The 25,248-nt window shown below is 43.8% G+C and overlaps 1 protein-coding gene across 2 annotated transcripts in view; it reads left to right on the top strand.

Moving 5' to 3' along the window:
• FNDC1 (fibronectin type III domain containing 1) overlaps nucleotides 1-25,248 on the top strand; it is a 99,567-nt gene that overhangs the window by 9,230 nt on the left and 65,089 nt on the right. The window contains exons 2-4 of one of the 2 annotated variants that reach the window (XM_025866416.2): nucleotides 14,972-15,166; nucleotides 17,485-17,571; nucleotides 17,998-18,066. In XM_025866416.2, the coding sequence (XP_025722201.1) occupies nucleotides 14,972-15,166; nucleotides 17,485-17,571; nucleotides 17,998-18,066 (351 nt within the window). Of the gene's footprint in view, nucleotides 1-14,918; nucleotides 15,167-17,484; nucleotides 17,572-17,997; nucleotides 18,067-25,248 lie in introns of those variants that run through there. The other variant, XM_073894177.1, reaches the window with a different exon arrangement.

The raw sequence follows: 25,248 nt of genomic DNA on the forward strand, positions 1-25,248 counted from the left end.
TGAACTAACAACCCAGAGTTCCAAAGGCCTACGCACATTCAGTAGGCCTAATTCATAGATCAAACCTGGTTGAATCCTTCATTCATAAAGTAAGTAATTAAGTAATTAACTCGGATCTTCTGTGACCAGTGACTATGCTAGGCTCTGAGGCACAGGGATACAAAGATTTAAGAATGAAGTCGGGATTGATGTAGCAATAAATAATGGCACTGATTGTGATGTGTGGCAATATAGGATCATCTAGTACTTTCTAATCAACTTCTACTCAACAGGTATAGTGTTAAGTTCTGAATGTTTTTACATTGACATACATAAAATTGTTAGATTAGCAGGAGAAATAAACAAATTTGTGTGAGGACTTTGCCTGGTGACCTCATTTGAATATTCACTCAATCTATATTTTTTTTCTGTTCAATAAAATTTGGATGCACCATTGTCTTTGTCTTATCTAGATTGTAGTCTCTAGTCGAGACTTCTAGGTGATGAAGTGAGGCAGCCTTGCTCTCTCACAGAGTATCTAACTTTTTGCCATTCTTTATGTCATAGAAAAATGTCATGTCCTTTTTCTGTTGTAACACATGCACTGGCCCTGCTTCATTTTTTCACATTTTCTACCCCACCCAACAATTGCCTTCTATTATTTTCTGATAGACTGGGAGAATTGAAACCTCTTCTTGTGGTTAATAACTCTCAGAATCCACATATATACCTGCAGATATTTGAGCAAACCAGAGCCAAGGGGAAGAGAAAAGAGAGACAGAGAACACTATGCTCCCTGACTTCCCTGAGACCCAGGCTGATCTTATTTTATAGTTGTGTCATCACCACATTTTGACTCTAATACCTAGGAAGGAAGAAGCCTTGGAGATGAGACATGAGCTATTGTCTGAGCAGATTACATGTCTCTCTTGGAGAACATGAGGATTTTGACTTAGGAGTCTCTGGGATGAGTTCTGTGGGGTCCACTGATGCTCGGAAATTGTAATGAGTTTTCATTTTAGGGAGCAATTCAGAGCATTCTCAAGGGTAAAGGGCAGGCTGGGTTAGAGTCACAGAAAGGACTTGATTAAATAGCATAGGAAACAAACTGAGGGTTGCTGGAGGGGACAGGAATGGGGGGGATGGGGTACCTGGGTGATGGAGGGCACGTGGATGCAATGAGCACTGGGTATTATATAAGACTGATGAATCACTTACCTCTACCTCTGAAACCATAATACATTATATATTAATTGAATTTAAATAAAAATAAATAAATTTAAAAAAAAGAATCCAAGCTGTGGAAAGCACTGGCCAAGTCTCCCACACCTGGGGAAAATCTCTGGCAAAGGCCCTCCTTGAATCCCGCCAATGTCGTACTTTGTTCTCTGATCATCCTGACTTGAGAAAGACTTCCTTTCCTCACCCTCTGAGCCCTGATAATGTTCATCATTAGTAACATTCAGTTGATATTAAATGTCTGATACCCTTACTCTTCTTTTCATGTGCCAGTACAGTGCTTCCCTCAGAACCCTAAAGACCCCTGCCTTCCTTACACAGCCGTGAATCTATTCACTTGTATTCCCAGGGCAGCATCTTGCATACTAACTTTATGTCACCCAGCTGAGGAACACATTCACTGAGATTTACCTTTGAAGAGGGGGGAACATGGGGTAATTTGACTAGGTAGACCTGTCTAATCATGGAAACTATTGAAGACCGTTTTAGGCACAGAATCCATAGGCAGATTGAAAAGGGGAAGTTGATCAGATTACCTAAATTTCCTTTCAACTCTTAAGATTTTAAAATTTAATTCAAAGATTATTTCCTAAGGTTGAGGAAAATGAAGATCCCAAGCCCATTTCTGCTACATGAGGAGGGAGAATTGACCGAGAGCCCAGGTACTGGGAATCATGCCCCGTCATTTCTACTGGGTTTTAATTGGTTACATCAGCCCCTCTGTGGCTCTTCCTCCTCCCACATTAGCTGAGTGCCTTATGATTTTCTTTCACATTTTATTCTTGCATTAGTCCTTTGAGGGTAGCTGTAGAAAAGGAAGTGATTCAGTTTTATATTTTCCAGGAGAAACTTTGATGACCTATTTGCTTTTTTTTAGGCCTTGAGTGGGAGTGGACCTGTCCTAATTATAAGTGGAGAAAAGTGGGCTCTTCTCAGACTTTATTTGACTTGGCTTTCCCTTCTTCCTGAAAATCTCTCCACTTCGGTCTTCCATGATGCAACTTTTTTCCTAGTCCTCCTCTTTATAACTAATGGTTCATATTAAAATGCCTTCTTTTCCAGTCATCCTTCAGACATCTATGTTCTTTGGGTCCCATTGGAGATGTCACATACACTGTTGGACACAATGGAGCTCAAAGGAAAAGCCAGTGGTGTCTGGGTGGCTCAGTCGGATGAGCATCTGCCTTCAGTTCAGGTCATGATCTTGGGGTCCTGGGATCGAGCCCTGCATTGGGCTCCATGCTTAGTGTGGAGTCTGCTCCTCCCCTTTCCCTCTGCCCCTCCCCCAATCATGCTCTCTCTGTCTCTCTCTCTCAAATAAATAAATAAAATCTTTAAAAAAAATAGGAAAAACCAGGGCTGGAATTATGTATTTGGGAGCCATCATTGTATGGATGGTATTTTTAATCATAGGACTAGATGTACTAAGGAGGGAAAGAAGACAGAGGGGGGTGCATGCAGAGAAGAGGGAGGGCCAGAAGCTGGACTCTGGAATACTCTAACATTTGAGTTCTGGCAAAGGAGACCAGTGATGTGGAAAAAAACCCAGGAAGGATGGTGTCCTGGAAGGCAGGTGATGGTGGGGTCAGGGAAGACAGGAGAAGAGGTACCTTTAGGAGAAGCACTCAGCTGTTGGAAGTAGATAGAGTAAGTCAAGGACCAAGAGATGAGGGTTTATCAACATGGACTCTTCTTAGTATTTATAAGAGCTCATTCAGCCTAATGAGCTCATGTATCTCCATGAATTCTGGTGTCACTGATAACTTTCAGTTTTTTTTTTTTTAAGTAGGCTCCATGCCCAGTGCAGAGCCCAGTGCAGGGCTCAAACTCACAACTGTGAGATCAACACCTGAGCCAAGATCAAGAGTTGGACACTCAACCAATGGAGCCACCCAGGTGCCCCAATAACTTACAGTTTTATACCTTTGGTTCTGATTTCTCTCCAGGCCTGCATTTTTCCCTTTCAGTTATAACTGCAGCTGAGAGGCAACAAACAGTAGTAGAAAGAGCATGGTCTTTGGTTTTGGATTGGTCTGGGTTTAACCAATGTAACTTACTAGCTGTGTGCCCTTGGAGAGTCACTGAATGCTATGAGACTCAGTTTTCTCATTTATAAAAATGGGGATACCAAAGCACAGTTGATATAGTTTTTATGGAGGTTCAAGAGCTGATAGTTATGGTAATCTAGAACTCTTTTTAATCACCTCTGGGTCCCCAGCACCTAGCTCAGAATCTGACACACAATAGGTGTTCAACATATGTTACAGAAATAAATGAGATGTATGGCTCTTACTAAATGGGTAAATAACAAATATTCATTTCCTTTTTTCTTTATTTCCCTCTCTATTTTTTCTTGATCACATGTGGCCCCACTACAAAACTTAAACTCCTTGCTCATGAGGTGTGTTGAACATTTCTTTCCCCTTCATTGATAGATTGTTTGCCTATGCCTTTATTCATAACCATTGAGTGATGATATGAAATGTTAATTTTTAAAATATGAAAGCATATTTTAAAAGATGATTATTATTAGCAGTCTGGGTTGTCATTGGGTCCATGCAGTCGTTGGCTTCCGGTCACGTCTGTCTCATTTACTCTGTTTCATACCTGCCTCTCCACAACATTTGCTTTGCTTGTCTTCTAAGGGTATTTTTCAGGGAGCTTTTTGAGTAAGATGAGTGGTGATTTCAGTGACAGTAATACCCAAGTGTTTAACATAGTTAGACAATGACTTTCACATTTGGGGAAAAGGAATGAATTTTCAGGGAGTTTTTTTTGGCTGGCATGTCAAGCAGTTTATAGTAGGCTGAGTTTAAGCTGGACCGGCAAACAATGGTAATTCTTTGAGAAACTATTTCTCAGTTGCGAATTGAATTTGAAGAATGTGCAAAAGATCCCACAAAAACCTGGAAAGTACTGGTGTCTAGTGGGATCTCTGACGCCAGTCAGTAGCAGGCATGAGTCCTGTCTTCCCTTCCAATCCATATGCATTTTCTCTTCCGGGCCTCTTATTTTCTTATTGTTTTTTAAAATAAATATATCTGTCCAATCTCTCCAATTCCGTTTCCCTAAATCATTCTGGAAAGCTGGTGGTTTAGATGGGGAAACATTCTTGTCTTTTCTCTGGAACAGTAGCTTTTGCTTACATTAGTTCCTGAATAAAATGGCCAACAGCTTTAAAACTTTAAATCCTAATGATCAAGTTTGCCAGCTCTGTGGGTTAAATTTACTCTTAATTTTTGGCTGCATCATTTTCTGGACAGATGTACTGACTCAAGTCTGTGGAATACTGACAAATAAAGCATTGACATTGTCAGAATTAAATTCCCAGAGCAGGTCCCTTAACAACAACAACAGAAATAAATTAAAGTTGAAACAAAGCAACTCTCATTTAGAAATCAAGACAAAATGTGACTTGATTGTATGGATCCAGAAATGATGACACCAGGTAGCAATGGATTGGGTAGCTAATAGAACAGTATCTGAAAGGGCGCCTGGGTGGCTCAGTTGGTTAAGCGACTGCCTTTGGCTCAGGTCATGATCCTGGAGTCCCGGGATCGAGTCCCACATTGGGCTCCCTGCTCAGCAGGGAGTCTGCTTCTCCCTCTGACCCTCTCCCCCCTCATTCTCTCTCTCAAATAAATAAATAAATAAAATCTTAAAAAAAAAAAAAGAACAATATCTGAAGAACAGTGGCTAAACAGGTAAGAGAATTGTTTATCTCACTCATCAATAAACTCAGGAGCAGAGAGGCTAACCAGGATTGTTCCATTTTTCCAGTCTGCCATCCCAGGCCAAGTCATCATACTCAGGCTTGCCACTTCATGTTCCAAGATGGCTGTAGCATGGCTAGGTGTCATGTTGACATCCCAGAGTGGGGAAAAGCAGGAAGGTAACAAAAGGTCAAAAGCACACGACAGCGGATCCTGACCCCTTTATAATGCTTTTCTGGAAGTGATAGCAGTAACTTCCTCATATGTGTCATTAGCTAGAATTGATCACATGACCACCCATAGCTACTGGGAAGGCTGAAGGGCCATGAATATTTAGCATCCCAGTTTCTACTGTGGAAGAAGACAAGGGAGGAAGAAGCCAGAAATGGATCTGCCATGATACTTTCTGAGTTCCTAGCAAGTTTTAAACTGTCATAAATTAGTTGGGAAATGGGCCATTCTTGAGTGAAACTAATAAAAATTCAACTTAAAACATCTCAAGACATCTTGAAGGAGAAGGCAGATTCACCTTAAGAGTATTCTTTCGGCTTGAGAATTTGATTTTAGTTTTGCCACTTGCTGCTTGTTTTGAAACAATTCCTTGCTGCTTCATTTTGTTGTCCATTTTGTGTGTTTTTCTCTGCTTTATAGATCTTCCCCAATGTGGCTGACAGGGAGGAAGGAAGAAAATGAAAGGGAATAATGTGAGGTAAATTATATTAGCAGATATTCTGCCTTTCTCTCTTCACCCCACTTTCTCTCCCAGTACAAATAAACAACCTAGAATCTAGAACATTCTAGGCAGAAATTTCCCATAGGAAGCCATTAACCCTTGAGGGTAATGAGATGGCATTTGAATGACAGCCTTTGTTGGGTGCAGGTGGCCTTGGGTGGGAGCTTGGGGGCCAACTCCTAAGGAGAAAGGGACATGGGAAAGAAAGTACAGCCCATGCAGCATTGGGGCTCTTTCCTTGGGAAGTTCCCATGCCCTGGCAGGAGTACTGGGCAGCCTAGGGCATGACCAGCTTATGTGCAGCACCCCTCCTCCACTCCATGACCCAGGGGAACATTTTCCTGAAGCCACGTATGAGGGTGCCCCTTTCTGTGACATGTGGCCACCTGAAACTCGCCCCAGCTGGAGAATGCTTGCACAGAGGCAGAGGAAGGTGATGGAGGTGCTAACTGTCTGGAGAGGATAGAAATGGACTCACACAAACTCTACTTAAGCTTAGCCAATGGCTGGAGTTTTGAGATTTGGATGGCTTCACCATTTGGCTTCTTTGAGCTGATGGAGAAAAAAATGTGATTCACAATTGTATTCAGTGACCATCTAGTGCCCTTATAAGCTCATTGGCATGTACGCCTGTGAATTTGGCCATTTAGTCTGAATAAAATGATGCTTTGTTATGATCAAAATACTGGAATATGCCTGAGGGTTTGGGGACAAGGGCAGGGAACTCAGGTTTAGCTGAGGCTGGGAGAGGTGAGCAGAGCACACACTGAGCCTAGTGGCCTCGCTCGTCCCTCTGTTCATTAGGAAACTGCAGGCAGCGAGGGCCAGGGTGCTCCAGCCACACACCAGAGCTGCCCGGGGCATTCTGAGTCTTCTGGTTTCTCACTCTACTTGTGTACGCCCTCAGTAGGTGAATGTGACAGGACATGCTGGGCATGGGGGTGGAAGCCAGTGACATGCGGAGCACGTTGTGACAAGGGAAGATGGATTGGGTTTTGGGGAATGCGAGCCAAGGACAAAGTCTGGAGAGCCCTGGCTGCCCTCGATCTCCTGAGAGACCTGGGACATCTGCTTGCCTTGGTGTTTCTCTCTGACTCGAGGACAGCACTGGGTGGCTTCCTTGTGGTGGGGTCAGAGGTTTTGTTTGCAAAGTTCTTTCAGCTCTGTGGAGTGTTTTTTAAGTTTAAAGACTCCAAAGACCTAGACTTCCAGACCCAGGTTTTATTTTTTAAAGCAGTTATCCATAGAGAACCATGCCAATTGTGGAAAACACTTATTGAACCCCGTTCATATTGTGAAATGTCAGAAGAGAAGCCAGACCATTATTTTAATATTCAGACTGTGTTACCCAGCCTCAGTCTTCCAGGTGGAAAATGCAGTCAACCATATGTAGATTTTACTCATAAGAGTGTTATTTCACACCGTTGCAAAACAACCTGTATTTGCCCTGTTTTGTTGTTGTTTGTTTTTGAGGGGAGCATCATAGTTATTTGGCAAATATAATTCCATCCATTTGACAAATTATTAAAACTTGGCTGGGCGTTCCAGTGTTTTGCCCATGTGTTGCCAACCATCTGGATGTTCCTACATTTGTGACTATCCCTTTGCTGTCTGGTATCTTATGGACAAGAGTTGAATTTTTCCACCTTTCCTTGGAATTAGTCTCAAAGTTGTAGATCACGTTGATTCCATAGCCTCCTTCCGCCCCCCGCCCCCCCATTTACATCCTAACCTTTTTCTGGATAATTGATTGAATTTTTGGTCCAACACTCATGGTTGCAGTGAGATCTGTGTTTTCTTCATTTCAGAGTCTGGGAAGTATTTGGCGGTTTCCAGTGGAAAGTAAAACTTGCATTTCATACAAAGACGAAGTAGGGAGACTTACATAAACATGAAGGTTTTGTTGCATTAAAGAGCAATCCTTAGTATATTTAAGAAATAATATTAGAATTTTTGGGGTTTTAAGGGGCTAGTTTATTTCAAAAGCTCTTAACATTCCTTTGGGGGTTTCCTTCTTAACAAGGTTGTCCTCTCCTGTCCCTCAGCATCGACTACCAGACTGGGTGGGCGGCACGGAGCACCCCGCTAGGAATGGCAGCCATCCCTGGCTGGTATTTGCCTTAATTTTTTGGGGGTGTGTCTGCACACTGGCAGCCTTTTGTGACTAAATGTACTGGCTACTGGGGTAGCTTTAGAAAGTTATTTTTGACTTTCGTAGAAGATCTTGATTAATCCATCAGGGTCTGACTGTAAGTGGCCAAAAACCCAACTTGAACTCATTTAAGTACCAGAGTTCATTGCATTCTGAAGCTGTATGTTCGGAAGTGCGGGGGTTGAGCTGACCTTAGGGATCGAGCCCTAGAACCAGGGCTCTAACAGCCCCTGGACTCTCTTTCCACATGACATGAGAGCTATCACTAACAATTCTAAGATGCTTCCACCACAGTCTCGTGACTGGAAAGCAGAGGCGGTGCCCAGGGTCTAGCTCCAGTTAGAACGATTCCAGTGAAGTTTCCTGAACCCTCTGAGCTCACATGAACAGAAATCTGTTACCGGAACTGGGGGAGGCTTCATCGGGTAGACAAAAATAATATGTGTCCTTTACACTGCACATTTTGGATTTGCTGCCTTACAGAGTTTGTAGGGTCTTGGGGCTCTTTAAGAATCTAGGCAGGTGGAAGACTTTGGATTTAATTATCTTCACGTCAGGGAATCCTGAAGAATTCACACCAGTTCCAGTGAAAGATGGCAGGGGCTGCAGTGGCCAAGGGAAGCCCTAACCCCATATGGGCACTAGATGAATCTCCTCTGGCTGAGGCTAGACAGAACAAGAAGTAAGAGTGGAAAGAAACTTAGACTTTAATTTCTTTAGATTTTAAGCTGTAAGACCCAGAAGGCTTCACTCTTGGACTCTAAATTTTCCTGTGGGAATTTTGTAATGGGAAGGACTCATATTGAAATTGGGACATTTTTATATTCCTGGTATTGTATTATCAGAATATGTGTATGGTATCATTTCATCTCATTGCTTAAACTCTGGTGGGCTATTTTGGATAGCATGGACCGGGCAGAATATGGGATTGGGGAAGGACAGGCAAGAGTGGATTTTCAGCCTAGAGGTCAATGTGGCTTTGGAGTTGGCTAAAGAATGAGCTTTCCTCGTTTCAGAGCCTTTTGGGGGCTGGAAGTATCCCCATCTGTCACCCCAGGAGGATAATAGTGGGACAGTGATTAGTCCTGGGTAGGCCCCTGAAGGTGGGGCAAGTGGTCTTGATCCTCTCTCTGAAGAGGCAGCCACAACTTGACCTCAGGTTAGTGGTCATGCCCAGTGGGGCCAGGGAATAGCCTGCTGGAGACGTTAAGGGGACTTCCATTTTCCTCTCCTCGTGTTTTGCTTCTGGCATCTGTCCTCATCTGGTGCTCCCTGTCCTCCCTGAGGCTTGCTGTATCTGAGGGGTGAGTGGTTAGAGCCCAGTCTCCATTTGTCTACTTTCTCTACTCCATGGCATTAATGGGTTAGAAGACACAGACCTGTGAGTCTCTTCTTCCGGTCTGCCTTCCTGCAGGAAGGCTGCATTTGGCTCCACCCGTTCTTCCATAGGGAGGGCACTGGGTTGTGGCTCAGGCCTGTTGCTCTCTCCCGACCTGTGATGCAGTGGCCCTGAGGCTGTCTGCTCTGTAGTCTCGGCTCTCCCCTCTGTGTTCACCTGAGGGTCTGGAAGTGGAGAGGGGAGGGAGATAGGAAGCATGGTGATGGTACCACATTAGATCCACCCTCTCTAATGTAACCTTATCAATAATAAACCTGATAGTTTGATTTTTTGCCTATATGGAGAATATAATGAAGTCACTCTGTTGTTTTTTAAAAGTAAAATGAAACAAAGAAACAAGCAAAAACAACACTTTGGATCCAGAAATATTCAGTTACTGTTTTGAATCACAGTCCTCAAAGCATGATTTCTCCATGAATTGTGTCCATTTTGGATTACTTTTACCATTGATTCATTTTATCAACTGCTTCTGAACTTGCCTTCCCTTTATTCTGAGAAATAGCCCTTCACGGAATTCCCTTTCTAGGAATATATGTATTTTCATCCATTGTGGCTATGACTATATGCTTACGGTTGGGCGGTGATGTCTGAAGCAAGACAATGGGAAGTAAGAAGTAAGAAGTTTCACTTTGAACCTGTTCCCTTTGGAACTCACATGGGATTACCACACAGGCAGTAGGGACTGTTGGTCTGGGATGGTTAGGCCAGTGCTGGACATGTAGCCGTCATCGGTTTTGCTAGTAGCCAAAGCCTGTGTAACATCCCACAGTCCCCTCCCCAAAGCCATCCTGGGATGGGACTTCCTTTCTTCCCTGGAACCCAGGCCAGTTTTTTTCAGAGCCTTTACTCCTCTCAAGGGACAGAGGGAGGTCTGGCAGTGAGATATGAGTCCTTGAACACATCTGTACCTAAAGTGAAACTAAATTGTGCCTTCAGACACAGTGGACAACACTCCTTAATATGTCTTCACTATTTGCTTGATCTTCCTGGTCCTTAGAGGTGTTTGGGTTGGAAATCCTTGGTTGGCCTCATGAGTCTAAAACCTCCTAACATCTTTTTCTTCAATCCGTCAGCCATTTAAGTGAGCACCAGGTATGTGGTCAATATCTGGTGTCAAGAAAGATGCCAGAGTGGGAAGGTGAGCAAGGGCCAGGTGGGGTGTGATGCCCCTTGTCTACTGTGAGAAATGGGCCCTACAGATGTTGGTCAGGCCAGCCTGGCCCTGGGAACCTAGCTTTGGCATCCCAAGGGCATCCTCAGCCCCGGAGAACCCCTTGAGGTCACTCTGCAGAAGCTGAAGACCTTCCAAAGACAGACATTCCAGAGCCATTGGAATTTTGGTCTCCATCCTTGAGCAGAAACGGATCCATACTTTGACCCTGGAGCCAAACTGGCCTCCTAGAGCCCTCTTGGATAAGACCTGAAATTTGGAGCTAGACCCAAGTAACAACTCTAGGTGCTGACTGTGCCCTTATTGTCTGTTCCCGAACAAACCAGTAGAGGTCTCATAGGAGCCATGGCTCAGAAATGTCTAGCCTAGCAGTTGCTGGGTATCTGAAAGATCACCAAAATACCATTGCCACTTGGTCCCTGGCAAAATATCCTTGAATCTGGATAATGTTTACTGGCATGAACTATGGAAATGACTTTCTCATGGTATGAAATTGCTGGAGTCATAGCAGACTCTACTAGCTTCCTTCTTCTATCTGGAGCACCTTACCATCTGCTCCATTCAAATACACCTTGAATGGAGAGAAATGGGAGAAGACATGGACAGGAAGTTCTTTATACCTAACCTAACATCCCTTAGGCTGCTGCTTAAGCTCATTTCCTCATTTTGTATCCTGGGGTAAAGGAAGAAACAGCTTGTCATGGCCTTAACCTGTCATGCAGGCTCTGGGAGTTTACTTCCTCGTGTTCCCTCTGCTGGGCCATAGAATTCCTGTTGTCTTGACTTTGGGTTTGTCCTTTTTCCTTTTTAGAGAGGCAGTTCATGGGATTTATAGTTTTAAAGGATATACCCAGTATCATCTTTATCAGACAAGAATATAGAAAACTATTACAAAAGGTTATGTGCTGCATTTATCTAGCAGAGAGGGTGGTCTGGTCTAAGTTTCTAAGAACAGTTAGAATAAATCAGGAATCACTTTGTCATATTTCATCCATATGCTCCCAGAATACTGATCCCACAACACAGAACCAGAATGCGGTCTACAGACCTGGAAACAAATTTCACAGCCTTTATGCCTTGACTGCACATTTAAGGAATGAAATCAGGAGACCTACAAAACAATCATTGGGAAGAGAACATACGGTCATATTTCTAGTCCCAAGAGGAAGCTTTCTGTCAAGTAATTCAAGCACACGTGCATTGATTTGTGCCTTCCCAGACTGGTTCTTCCTCAGATAGATGCTGGTTTGATGAGTTCACTGAGAGCTCAGGCATGAGGGGCTTCTGGGTGGGGCTGGAGTGACAGAAAAGATTGCTTTCTATCTAGGCTTCTTCTTCCTCTTCCTCCAACTCTTTCTAAGTTGGCACAGAAGATGTTCACTAGAAAGCATAAAAAATGACATCAGTTTGAAATATCAAAGTAGATAACAATCCAGGGAATGAAAATATCTGCTAATCAAGCCACCGTATGGTTTGTTTAATGGACCCAGGTTGCGTGTGTTGGGGGGAGGGTGGGAGGAAGGGTCATGGTAGATTGGCCTACGGCCTTTGGAAAACCGTAAATTCAGGACGGATCTTAAGGAGATTGACGGTAAGGCTGCCTTGAAAGCATGGTTTCCAGGTCTCCCAGAGGCCTTTGTGTTCATAAATGACCTTCATTAGGCAACTCTCTGAGGCCTAAGACGTCGCTATTAGAAAAGTCATTTGGTCTTAGGTTTTGTCATAAGAATGCAAATGTCCCTGAGAGAGCACATCATCCACTTCCTCCCTTCCTTCCAGAGAGGGGGGAGGATGAAGACACCCAGCACAAGGTGCCCTAACAGTGTATGGGGGGCAGGAGTGCCCCCCCCCCAGGGAGGAAAGTGGCATGGTGGAAGAGATGGTAAACCCAACTCTGGAGGCCTCGCAATTTGTTTTAGAATGGTGGTGGCTTCCTAAATTAATTTTCGATGGCAATGGTCACAGGTCATATCTGAGCAGGGGCGAATTCTGAGGGTCTGTGAGCTGGGAGGGGGAGAGCTGGGCTTTGGAATTGGGTGAAGCAGGGCTCTGGGGCAGCTGTGTGACTCTAGGTGAACCCTAACCTTGCTCCTGGCCTTCTTTCCTCTTCTGGAATATGGAGGGAGTAAATGACACCTCCCAGGTGGTGTGTGTTCTGAGCACCTCATGTAACATAGGGTTAGGTGCTCAGAGCAGTGGGCGGTAGGTGGTAGACACTCCATAAACCCTCTCCTCCTGTCCATTGCCCTCTCCCATTTGTATTTACTGTAGTTGAGCACCATATGGCCTTTCTCTCAGCATCCAAATGTTGGCTCAGGCAGTTATCAAGTTGAGACACACTGATTGTACTTGATCATTGGCTAGAGAAGGGCAAACAAACTCATGCACAGACACAGTTAGAAGCTCCAATTGTGTAAGCACAGGGAAGTGATGGTCATTAGGTTTTGGCAACCCAGAGGTATTTCCCCCTTGCCCTTCTTTACTCTGTGCATCTCTTACTGGAGCTCCTTGAAGGTTTGAAGTATCTCCCCATATGCTGGGCTGATGCGACCATTTGAATGTGGATTCTCACTTGTGTTAGAAACTCTTTTATGCTGTGTCCAAGAACAGACGCAAGGCAGGGCCAGGAAGAACAATGAGTAAATTTATAAATTGTTCTTCTTTTCAGATTATCAGTAATGAAAGTCAATCATTTTCAAGCCTAGGCAGTGTTGTACTGATTGAATCACTAATGCCCAAGAGAAAATGTGACAGTGCTCGGGGGTCACTGGCCTCTTGTTTTCGGCTGTCTGTCCAGGAGCTAACTTTCCTTAAGGGAGATTTGGACTCGAACTGTAAAGAAAAACGTTATTCACATATTCATTCATTTGTTTTCTTCCTTGGGAGACTTGCCCAACCATGAGCATCCCTTTGCAGTTTCGGGGCGGTGGGGAGCCTCGCTTTGCTCTTGCACACCTTTTGGTCAGTGTGAAATATGGATTCCTGGGACTGATTGCTGCTCTTGGGGGAAATAGGGATCACAACTAGAAAAAGCTGGTTAGTCAGATGGCAGAGGAGGAGAGGTTTTTGTAATGAAGCCTTGGGGGAAAGAAAGGGAACTGAAAGAAGGGAACCCCAGTCTTCTGGCTAAGTAAGTCTTGGAAGGTTTCTTATGGGCAAGGAGGGAGGGGTACATGAGAATTATTGAAGAGTAGCCATGATTGCTAGTAAATGCCCAGAAAGTCACTGACACACTGTGTGTACAATCTCCTCAACTCAAAATTTTGCAGAGAGCGCTAGGTTTCTTGTCTATGATTTCTCCCATTATGGGTTTATGGGATCCTCATCCCTGGAACTGGGGAGGGGAGGCTTTGTGGGTTTTGCTTCCTGTCCAGAGTCTGACAACATGCTTTTGTCTCCAAAACAGGCACTCTTTCTTTACTGCTTTAAAATCATCAGATTCACTCTCTTCTTCTTCATTCCTTGGATTTCTTTGAGTGAGGCCATATGAGTTCTCCTTTTCATCATTTTACTCCGGAGGCAGTGGGGCAATTTGGGGAGGGATGAGTGATGTATGCTAGCGTCATCTGTGCTTATGGTGTTCAGAATTTGTACCCGGTATTAAAATCACATACTAACCAATCCACGTGTCATCACAAAACACTCCTTCCCCTTTCTTCTTCCATGAGGTTCCAAACTCATTTTTCTTCATGTTACTCAGTTTAAAGGTTTGTGGGTTTCTTAGATTACTTTTCTCTTTCCTGAGAGTGCCTTGTATCATTGAATAAACAGTTTCAGATCCAGGTTTGCCTAAAATTTGTTTGACTGTTGTGTGAATGTTTAGCATCTATTTATATGATGTAATGTTGCAGAATCTGTTACAGTGTGAGCTGAGAGATTTTGTTTGACAAAATGTTATGTGTCATTTGGGTTATTTTTCAAAATCAAGAATACGTTTATTTGAACCTCATAACTGAAGATAAAAATGTAATTGTGCTTCTTAATAACTTGCTTTTCTTCTTCTGGGACAAAATATGGAAACATTTAAATTAGCTCTATGCAAATGAACCAGAGGCTTACCTCCCTTTTAAGGTGTTGATGATCTTGATTTGTTTTCTTTGTGGAAATGAATGCTTCTGTTATCTCGCTTTGGATGCAATGGATAGTCGTCCCCATCATGACAATTTTAAGTTGTTCTCAGAGGTATTTTAAAGATTGTCCAACTGTACCATACAGAATACTAAGAGTTTATTTCATATATGAATGCCTCTGGAGAACATGTCAAATTATGAATTCGTTATTCCTGCTCTAGCAAGGCAACATAATCAAGCCAGAGAATGCCTAGAGTTTGTTTTGATTTGTTTCACTTTTGTTTTAAATTTACCACCCACAGTTATCCAAAATACATAAAAGCTTGTGGGTTTGTTATGTTTGTTTTGCTCTCTCATACTGTAACAATGTTCAAACATGACTATACTTAACGTCTTTAGGACCAGACAAATTAAAAGTCATTTTCTCTTTTGATAACGATATCAGAGAACATTGGAAAAAAATTCCTTTTCACATCTGCCATTCCCATAAGTTGATAGTTGCGCTGTTTGCATAGCTGACCACCCACTGAAGCCAAGGCACGTGAAACTGCTGTCCACTAAAATGGGCCTGAAAGTCACGTGGGACCCACCCAAAGATGCTACCAGTAGACCCGTGGAGCATTACAACATTGCCTATGGGAAGTCACTGAAAAGTCTTAAATACATCAAGGTGAATGCCGAGACGCACTCCTTCCTTATTGAGGATGTGGGTAAGTGACACTATGGTCTTGTTCCTGGTCAGATCTAACTGTACACCAACATCTCAGTTCCCTTCTTAGGTAGGATGGCTGTTTGTGAGACACAGTGTGGCCAGGCTCCAGGGACCTCATGGTTCTTTGGGAACAGGTAGCTGAGGTCATGACGCTGTTGCTTAATCTTTATCTTGCCCTTGGACTTCCTCATCTGCATTTGAACTCAAGTATTTCTGGGTAGTTCTCCAAATGAATGTAGGAAACCAGTTTTTAGTTTCTGAATGTGCTTTTGGAAAGCATGTTGGTTCTTTGTTTCATAGAAACTTTACTTTGTAGCCTAATCTTGAGATTTCTGATTTATAAACCAGTTAGAGATTACTCAAATAATATGTCCCTGTGAGGGTGTGTGTGATATGTCATGCTTAGCCACATCTGGTTCAAAGACGTGACATTCTCCCCATTAAATTTGATTCTGGAAGTCTGTAATATTTAAAAATTTTCCTAAATATATTGTTTTATAAGTGCAGGTGTAGGTGGTTTTGAACATAGGCTTTGAGCTGCCTCGTTGGGATCCTCTATCTTTTGCTTTTTTGATCTTACGAGCCTGAAACTCCCATTTATTCTACAGTCCAACCTCATGATGGATCATAAGGAAGTAACAGAAGTCAGCGTCTCTGACAACCAGGTCTCCCTGTGCTGGGTTTCCGTTTTCCTGCCTTCCTTTAGTGGATCAAAATCAACTAACTCATGGCTCCTCAGATTCCTTGCCATTGTCTACACATTTATTCTCTCTCCACCTCCTGCATTATAATGTTAGACTTTCTGAGTAACAGAGCAAAAAGTATATAGAAGGGACATCAAAGGAGCCAGAATTTCCTTCTTCGTGGTTCCAGCTAAACATACATTTCTCTGAATCTTTTCCACAACAGTATGACCCTACAAAGTGCGACATTGAGGTTAAATGGAGAATCTGTTGGACCCAAGGCAGGAGCAGGGTCATCTTTGCTTGTTCAAACCTTAGGTTGTTATGATCATTGCAGAGAAGAAAAATGTACAAAAAGCCCTAGAACTCACTGAAAAACGAATAGTCTCTCCCAAGTAACACACTGATGAGTTAACGGGAATCAGAGACATGTGGATTAAATTTCCTTGAAATGCAAATAACCTCAGAATGAAGAGAGAAAGTGCCTGGCAAAGCATGATTTTGCATGCTGTCTGACCCTAGAGAGCATTTCCCAGTTAGTCCAGCAGGCCATGCCAAACCCTACATGCTACCAGGCCCTGCTGTAGTCAGACAGAGGTCCTACTGACCTCAAGCATAGCAGGGGTGCTAGATGGCATCTCTGTGTCGCTGTTACTGGGCCTCTGGCCTGAGAACCGAAGTTCTATTATAGGAACACTTCTCACCTTGAGAAATGTACATATGCTTCTTGCCTTTGATTACTAACAACTAACACTTATCTCTCCAACCGTCCGTCCCATCAAATGCCCACAAACTCTCATCTCTCCAAGGAATTGGCACCTTCACTTAACCTTTCACAGTAATTCATTTTGAGGAAAACCAGCACTATTGGAGTTTTCCTTTCTCCAGCTGCAAATTCAGGGCACACTCACACGGTAATGTGGCCTCTCGGTTTCCCTTCCCGTCCCACCGACTTCAGGAGCTCAGCCAAAGAGACCATGGCTATTTGACCTTGACCCCTATATACAAGTCAAAGTGAAGCCCAGTGATTTCAAGATTAGCATGTCCAAGGTTCCAACAGCTGTTTCTCTAGGTTTTTGTTGAAACGGTCACAGACAACATGCAGACCTAGTAAAGGGAGTATTTACTGTCATAAGGAGAAAAATTTCATGAAGCTTTATGTGTTGCAATGAAGATTTCCCACGTGCTAAATTTTATGAGTTACCCTGAAATTTTCTTTCTCTGTTTCGGAGCTTTCTGTTTGAAGCTTCCAGGGGGAGATATTATTTGCAGTTACTGACACTGTAGGCTGTAAAACACCTAGCTAGTGGATGGTGCGTTCATATTTCCTACATTAATTTCACATTAAAAAGCTCAAAAGCCTTTTCTGTTGACAGCTTATGAATCCAGGTTTATTAGACATGCCATGTACTTTGTACTAAATAAATTTCGTGTTCTTTGGGTCAGGCATATTTTCGTTGCATGAGAGGAATGTTAGTGACATTGATTAAAAAGAGAGAGAGAAAGTTGTAGTTAGACTTGTCACTTAATTCAGATTTTTATATTTGGTTATACATAAGAGAGACAGTTAGTGAATCAAACTGTCATTCTTGGAGATTTGAAATGGTGGCTTGATATAAACCATATGTTTCAGAACCGGGGGTAGTGTACTTTGTGCTGGTTACTGCAGAAAACCACAATGGAGTGAGCCGTCCAGTTTACAGAGCTGAAAGCCCGCCTGGTAAGTCATACCTAGAATTGGAGGCTGTATTTTTGTTGCTTAGATGGGGAGAAACATCCCTCTTTGCTTTCTTGGATCTATACAAATTTAGAATCTTTAAAGAGTTCCTGAGCAAGAATGACTTGTATAGCAAGCTGAAAGATAGAAAACTAGGAGAGACTTATCCCTTCTTTTAAAAGTAATTTTGATGTAGGTTGTTAGTGTTTTGTCCTAAATTTTTTGAGTATTCATTAGAGTAAGCCATGTGCAAAAGACCAAAAAGATGTGTTGTCCAGAAAGCTTAGGTGCCTCGTTACTGATGTGGCCTGAGCGGATCCTTTTGAGGACTGTTGAAAAGACCACTAAATATATGTTAGGGCTGCACTGAAATGTGGAAAATCCAATCGTCCTCGTTTCTAACTATGAAGTTGCATTTTCCTCATTTAGGAGGTGGATGGATCCAGATTGATGGTTTTCCCATTAAGGGTCCAGGACCATTTAATGAAACCGTCACAGGTACTATGTCCTCCTTCGGTTCATGTCTTCACTGAAGCACCATCTCGCAAGAGGGTTGTGCTTCTGTCACACACATGTGCTCACCAACCTTCATTTAGTTCCCATCGCTAAACTAACACACATGCCACATGGTTTTGGTCAATCTGCTCTGCACCTGATGGCCCAGACTGCAGTCAGTGTTGCTCATTTCACACTGTTCTTTCATGTTCTGGTGTGGGGAAGTGTCTGCGTCTCCATCTGGGGATACTGTTGCAATGTTAACAGGCAAATATGGTGGTTGAGATGGCAGCCTTGGCCTGATGAGGATATTTATAGCTCTGTGACCTGTGGATGGCATAAATGAATGGAATCCACCAAGAAGTGGCTTTTATTGGCTAATATGCTGCATCAAGTTTTTCTCTCTTTTCTTATAAGCATGGGATATTTTGTGATATGTTAGAGCACCTGCCTTCCATCTCTGCTCCATATTTGTATATATGTCTGTTTTATCATTTGGATGTTGATGTTGTCTAGTCATATTGTTTTACTTGTTGAGGGAAGTGTTAACATTTCTGGTATGTTTTTTTGAATACATTTAATTAATGGTGAAAAAATAATGCAAAATGAATGCAGTTATTTTGGAGTGTGGTTGAATAATATCCCAAAGGCAATATGGCGAGGACCTGTATTCTGTTTTCATGAACGCTGTTTTTAAATCCGTCAATCTGGTGTTGTTGTTGAGAGGAAGGTGAGTACTTTGAAACCAATGACCATAATCTGCTTCTCAGGTCAGATTTGATGGGTGTAGGCAGTTTCAAAGTCCCCTTTCCCCAGAAAGGGGTTGAAAAAAATGAAACAACCAGAAAAGGAAGCTGGCTTTCAAGGAAAGGTGATATGCTTTTGTTCCAATATGTTGGACTTGGGGCGACCATGGGGTGTTGGAAGGGAGACATCTTGGAGGTGATTGGAGGCAGGGAGATGAAAGTCGGAAGAGAGAAGTAAGGGGCAGGCATGGATTCCAGAGTCATGCTCCAGAGTGAGAGTGGAAGCCGAGTGTGTATGAGGGTGACAGGAGGGACAAGAGCACAGGGCCACAGTCAAAACTGAGAGGATGATGACAGTTGAATAGCCAAGATGGCACTACACCTAGGAAATGTGCAAAATATGCAAGAGTGTTTATTCCGAGACTGTCCACCCCTGAAGAGGCGCATGTAAACTTTTTACTGACAGATGTTCAGTGCCTTGTATTGGAAGCTTGTATTTTAGATGACCATTTTATTTTTTATAATCTTTCTGATAAAGTTTTCTGAATGACAGTGGTTTTAGAACAAGTAATTTTCTTTTGCTTTTTCTTAAGTAATTAATTTCTTATGCCTTCTTTAATAAAAACATGTGTGTGTGTCTGTGTGTGTGTGTGTGTGTGTGTGTGTGTGTGTCTGCGACCTTTCTGAGTGAGCATGAGTTACAGAAACGCTGGGAATTGGGACTCACAGACAGTTATTGGTTTTGCATACCGTGAAATCATTTAACGTCTCTCTGTAGGAGACTTTGTATGCCCTAGTTTCCAAAGAGCACTCTTCTGTAATATATAATACTATATTTGTTATACATTATGATAAAAAAGATACTGGAAGAAATTGCTAGCTGAAACCATTTCCAGCATATGTCTTCACTGAAGCATATGATATAAAGCAGAATTTTTTCTTTTAAAAAAATGAATACCAGAATGCACAGACTTGGTTACAGTGCTCCAGAAAAAAAATTACATTTCATTGGTAATAAAAATAATAAGGATAATTTATGAGAAGTTATCAATAAATGATCAGCATACATCTATGCCTTTTTTATAAGGCTTGGAAAATATGCTATGCTGCTGTTCTGAGGAATGGTTAAATAAATAACAATCCCATTAACCAAAGTAAGTATTCTGAGTTGCAGGTATCTTCATTCAAAGGAAAGGATTTGTCCTCAAAATGTAGACATGGGCATTGGCTCCTAGTGGAAGGCTCCAAGGGTTCCTTTTAGTGTTTTGACTGGTAACATCTCACTTTCTTTGAGTGTTTTACTTGAAACCAGAGGAAAATCTATCCTTTTGCTCTGCTGGAAACAGTAGTTTCAGTACAAATTCCAGAAGTCCTCCTTTTGCGGCGGAGACCTATCTTCACCTCATTGTCTTTCTCCCTAATTATTAGATTCATTCATTCAGTGCCATTGGCTTTCCAGGAGCAGGTCTGGACGCTACAGATACAATAGGGGGTAAGACAAACCAGGGCTTGCTTTAACGAAGACTGGATTCTAGTGGGAAAGAAAGACAATAAACATGTAAGCAAAAAATAACGCATATAATCTGTATTAGTTTGTGAGGGCCGCCATAACAAAATACCACAGAGAGTGGCTTAAAACAACAGATGTTTATTTTCTCTCACAGTTCCAGAGTCTGGAAGTCTAAGATCAAGGTGTCAGTAGGTTTGATTTCCCCTAAGACCTCTCTTTGGCTTGTCTTTCCTCTGTGAGTGCACGTTCTTGATGTCTCTATATATCTCCGACTTTCCTCTTCTTAAAAGGACACCAGCCAGATGTGGAGTAGGGCCCACCCCAGTGGCCTCATTGTAATGTAATCACCTCTTAAAAGCCTCAGTCTCCAAAGAGGGTCACATCCTGGGATAATTGGGGGGTCAAGGCTTCAACATATGAATTTGGGGGGGGACACAATTCAGCCTGTAACAGAATCATAAATTCTTTGAAAAATGAACAACACGGAGATAGGGACTAAGCTGGGTGCGGGAGCCCGGGAGGCACTAAGATGGCGGCACCGGGCTGAGATGGTAGGGACCGCCAGCCGGGGTGAGCGTGAGGAAGAGGAAGAACATGGCAGGCAGACTCAAGTGATTCTCAGACGAGTCACTCGTGCAAATCTGAAAGCCCCCAGGACTCAGAAAGGAGGAGGACTAAGCAGAACTGCAACTCTGGCAGAAGTTTTGGCTTTGGCTTTGGCTTTGGGTAGCTCCTCTTATATCTTTTAGTTAGAAAGTTTTCTTCGTATTTTAATGTGAAATCCCTCCCGTTGAGATGTAAACCCATGTCCCTTTGTTTTGTCCCCAGGGAAGCGAGGTCCCAAGGGCATTCAGCTATTGGAATCTTATTATTTACCTTCCCTGCAGACTTCTTTTCTGAAGTTGTTTTAGCTTTTTATGTCTGTGTGATCAGATGTGGGGTCATCTGGTCTGTGCCGAGCCAGACACTGGGGTCAGGACAAGACCGTGGCCCAGCTCTGATTTCAACCAACCCAGGGACTCAGCATGCAGGTCATTCTGCTTTCACCGGCTCTTCATCTGGAAAATTTTAGTTCTCAGTAGGATCATGTGTATTTTTTTTTTTAAGATTTATTTATTTATTTATTTGCCAGAGAGAGCAAGCGAGCATGTGAGAGTACAAGCAGGGGGAGCTGCAGGCAGAGGGAGAAGCAAGCTCCCCCCTGAGCAGGGAGCCTGATGCGGGGCTCGATCCCAGGACCCTGGGATCATGACCTGAGCTGAAGGCAGATGCTTAACCGATTGAGCCACCCAGGCATCCCAGGATCATGTGTATTTTTAATAAGGTGATGGTTTTCTAAAAATCTAGTCATTCGTGCTGTCCTTAAGCTATGGCACCAAACTAGACAGAGTACTGAGATAAAAGTCTCTTCTTTTAGATTTCTGCCTCATATTTTCTTACATTATATTTTAGTCCATGAAGTTTGCTCATTTTTTAGACAATTAAATCATAGCTCCAACTTGAGTTCACAGTTCTCTTTGGCCATTCTCAACCAACACTGGCATACCTGCGCCCAGCCATTCCCTGACCTCCACGTTGCTCCCCAAATACAAATAGCATGTTGGCTCTTGGCTCATAATAGCCTGTTCACACTGGCGTCCTCCATGATGGTGGCCCACGTGACATCCTCACCTCATGGTTTCCAGCTGCCACCACCTGCTCCCTGTGCTAGGGTTGCTCTTCTCCACAGTCACCTGGCTTTTTCAACTCCGTCACTGTCCTGAGCTCCCTTCCAGACTTACTTGGGCTTTGAGTCCATAGACCCTTCCCATTTCCACAGTCCAGAGCTGTCTCCTGTCTCATTTCTTGTCTTTCCTGGTCCCCCTCCTGTTAGCTCGGCCAACACCCCTGACCATGGGACGGCCTCTGTGGCCTGCAAGTCTCCATACCAGGGCCCCTACCTCCCTGGCTTCCCTCCTGCATGTGAATCGCTGAGCCTTGTGGAAGAAGCAAAGAGCTAAGCTGATCTGTACCTCTGTGACTCCTTACAGCTGGTCTGCTAACTCCAACTGGGTCCTCAGCTCTGCTTGGCAATTGTTCTCTGTGTCCTTACTCAGATTACTTCCTTTCTTCCATGGGTTAGCAGGAATATTGCCACTTGGCTAAGCTCCTTCCTCCTGTCCTCCTCTTGCTTCTAGCCTTGCTTCCTGCCTCCCTTTGAAATAAAGGTCATCAGCGTGACACCCCTCCTATGTCCCATGACTTCCAAACCCTCATCTCCCTTCCCTCCTCTTGGCTCTGAGGGGAACTGCTGTCCGCATGACTCTTCAAGGTTGACTTCATATATGTGAAGCTGCATAGCACACCTGGTCAGACCCAAGGGCAGACCTGGGTTCGGGTTCCTTACGGGAGCCCCGCTACTCTCCTCGGTGCCTGCCTCAAAAAGCTGATACCTGCTGTTGAACGGGTGTCAAATTACTTGACAGAGAAATGATGAAACTAAGAAACCATGCAAACCACAGTTTGACATCTTTATTCCTTCCCTGGCATTCCTTTCATAGGAAATACCTATGGTCGTATGAGAAATGGATATTTCATAATCTAAAATTACGAATTCTGGCCTTTTCTATCAATAGTTCATCAAAACAAACACTGACCTTCAGGTATATCTTCTTGCCAATTTATTTAAATGTGACTGACATGGGGAGTGGCAATTCTAACCCTAGTGTCCTGTGATGGGCCCTTTCCTGACCCATTGACTTGAGAGTACAGTCATCATTAGGCTGTACTCCCCACCGCCTCCACTCCCACACGGCTGGCCGGGGCTGCAGCTCCAGCACATTCCTGAATCTGTAGCTGTAAAATCCTGCAGCTGTGAAATGCTGGGGCTTGATGGGAAGGTTCTAGGCTCCTTTCTAGGAACCGTCTCAGGTTCTACGCTTTATTCTAAGGTTCTAGGGTTCCTTTCGGCTGGGAAATTTTGTGAATTTAGGATACAAAGCGGATCGATTCCACCACTTATATTGGGTGATTTAAATCTTAATTTTATTCAATAAATTCAATAAATTTAATTTTAATTGCTTTGCAAGCAATTGGGAACCATTTGTAGTACTGAGAAATGGCTCTGCGCCTTTTTCTCCATCCCTTTGAATGTTTTAGGTCAGCAAAATCAAAAATCATATTTATTAGAGGGAGAAACGCTGAGTTGCAGTTTCTAGGTGTCGAATTTGTGCCTGAGCACACGGAGGTGCCCAGAGTAAAGAAGTGTCTCCAGTGATCCACTGGACACACCTCTCCCAATGGCCCCGTTGTCTGTGCCGCCTCCCCTTCTCTGTGTGCGCCGGCACGAGTGCCACCACATGAGCCAGGAAGAAGCCCCATGAACGTATTTAGACTGTCAGTGTCACTCGGGGTAGAAGGTGCTGGTGTAGCACACCCGTGAGCATTTATACACAGTGCTGCAGCCTCCAGGGCTCCATCCGGAAATGCTGGAGCCAGGCCAGGGGGCTGCTGTGGGCCAGACCCGGGCTTAACCTGTATCCCAATCCAGAATTTTTAAGTAATTATGATCAGATGGTCCTCTTTTCACACGCTAGTTTCAATTAACGCCCTGGCCAACGGGAATTAATAATGTCTGTGGCCTGATTTTCTCAGTAGCTTTCTCATGCAATCATGAGCTTTATTAAGTGCAATTTACAGGGCAAAAATCAGTTTCTGCTCCCTAGCCCAGATGGTGAGCCGTCTCAAAGGCAGGATGCTTTGATTTACTCATCTTTGTATCTCCAGGGCCTGGGACAAGCACACAGTAGGCCCTCCATAAATGTTTGTTAAGCAGAAGTGCATATGGAGGCTGCTTGCCCTCGGTGTCTGTGCCTTGGCAGAGGAGATGAGCAGTGACAAGGGCTAAGGCAGTGCGAGATGCGGAGCGGGGTGTCAGGAGGTCAGAGTCACCCCTGGCTAGTTCAGCCGCTGCTGCTGGGGGTGGTCCTGGGCAGGCCAGCGTGTCGGCCACAGAGGGGTGCTGTCATCAATCAGAGATCCTAATTCTTGCCTTCTGTGTCTTGGAATGACATGGAGTGCATTTGTGGATTGGAATTCCTCGAGGCGGCTGGTCTGTGTAGACAAGGCGTGTACACAGCAAGATCCGTCTGCTGTGGGGATGCCCCTTCTTCCTGGGGGCTCCCATCTTATCGGAGTGCCTGCTTCAAAGTCACCTCTCCCATTAGAGTGTAGACTTCCCCAACCTTCGAGCCCATTCTTCAACAATGAAAAAGTAGGCGGTGGGGGCTTCTGTGCGGAGCTGTGTAACTGCTCCGGTAGCCGAGTGTCCTTGGTTCGGAGCAAAGCCCTCAGGGATTCCAGCCCCCAAAAGAAATGCCCTGGAAGGGAATCAAGAGCTGATGTGGACTGGAGAGGCTTCTCACCACATTCTGTGGTGTTTCCTCTGTATTGATGAGTGTGAGTATGTGCTCACAGATTTTCCCATCAGTGAGTAGCTAGGAAGCCGGCAACCAGGAGTGAGACCGTTTCCTCGGGTGTGGGGTGGGTGCTCACTTCAGTGGCTGCTCCAAGTGGGCAGGGCATGGCCCGAATGCTGGAGAGATGAACTGTCCCCACGTGTGTGGCCTTGAGTGAAGGGGCTGCTGACTTTGCCTTCATGTCCTGCACCTGTTAATATACCTAATGCTTCTGACGAGGTCAGCATCTTGGGGGATGGCAGACCCATCGTGGGCTTTTGTTTTCATGTCTGAGTGAAAAAGAGGCCAGCCATGTCCCTTGTGAGGTCTCTGAAGAGGGATGTGGTTCTTATATAGGATCGCTGCAAATGCAGATATTAGTCCTGAAAGAAAGCCCTTCTCTTTGAACTTACCAACCTACTCATATATCATAACTGGGTCTTCCATTTGCAAAGCGTATGTTGGGTCACAGTAGAAAGTTGAATTAATCAGT

The sequence above is a fragment of the Callorhinus ursinus genome, unplaced genomic scaffold (assembly GCF_003265705.2).
Source record: "Callorhinus ursinus isolate GAN/ISIS: 27379988/994484 unplaced genomic scaffold, GSC_fseal_2.0 scaffold6, whole genome shotgun sequence".
Lineage (NCBI taxonomy): Eukaryota > Metazoa > Chordata > Mammalia > Carnivora > Otariidae > Callorhinus > Callorhinus ursinus.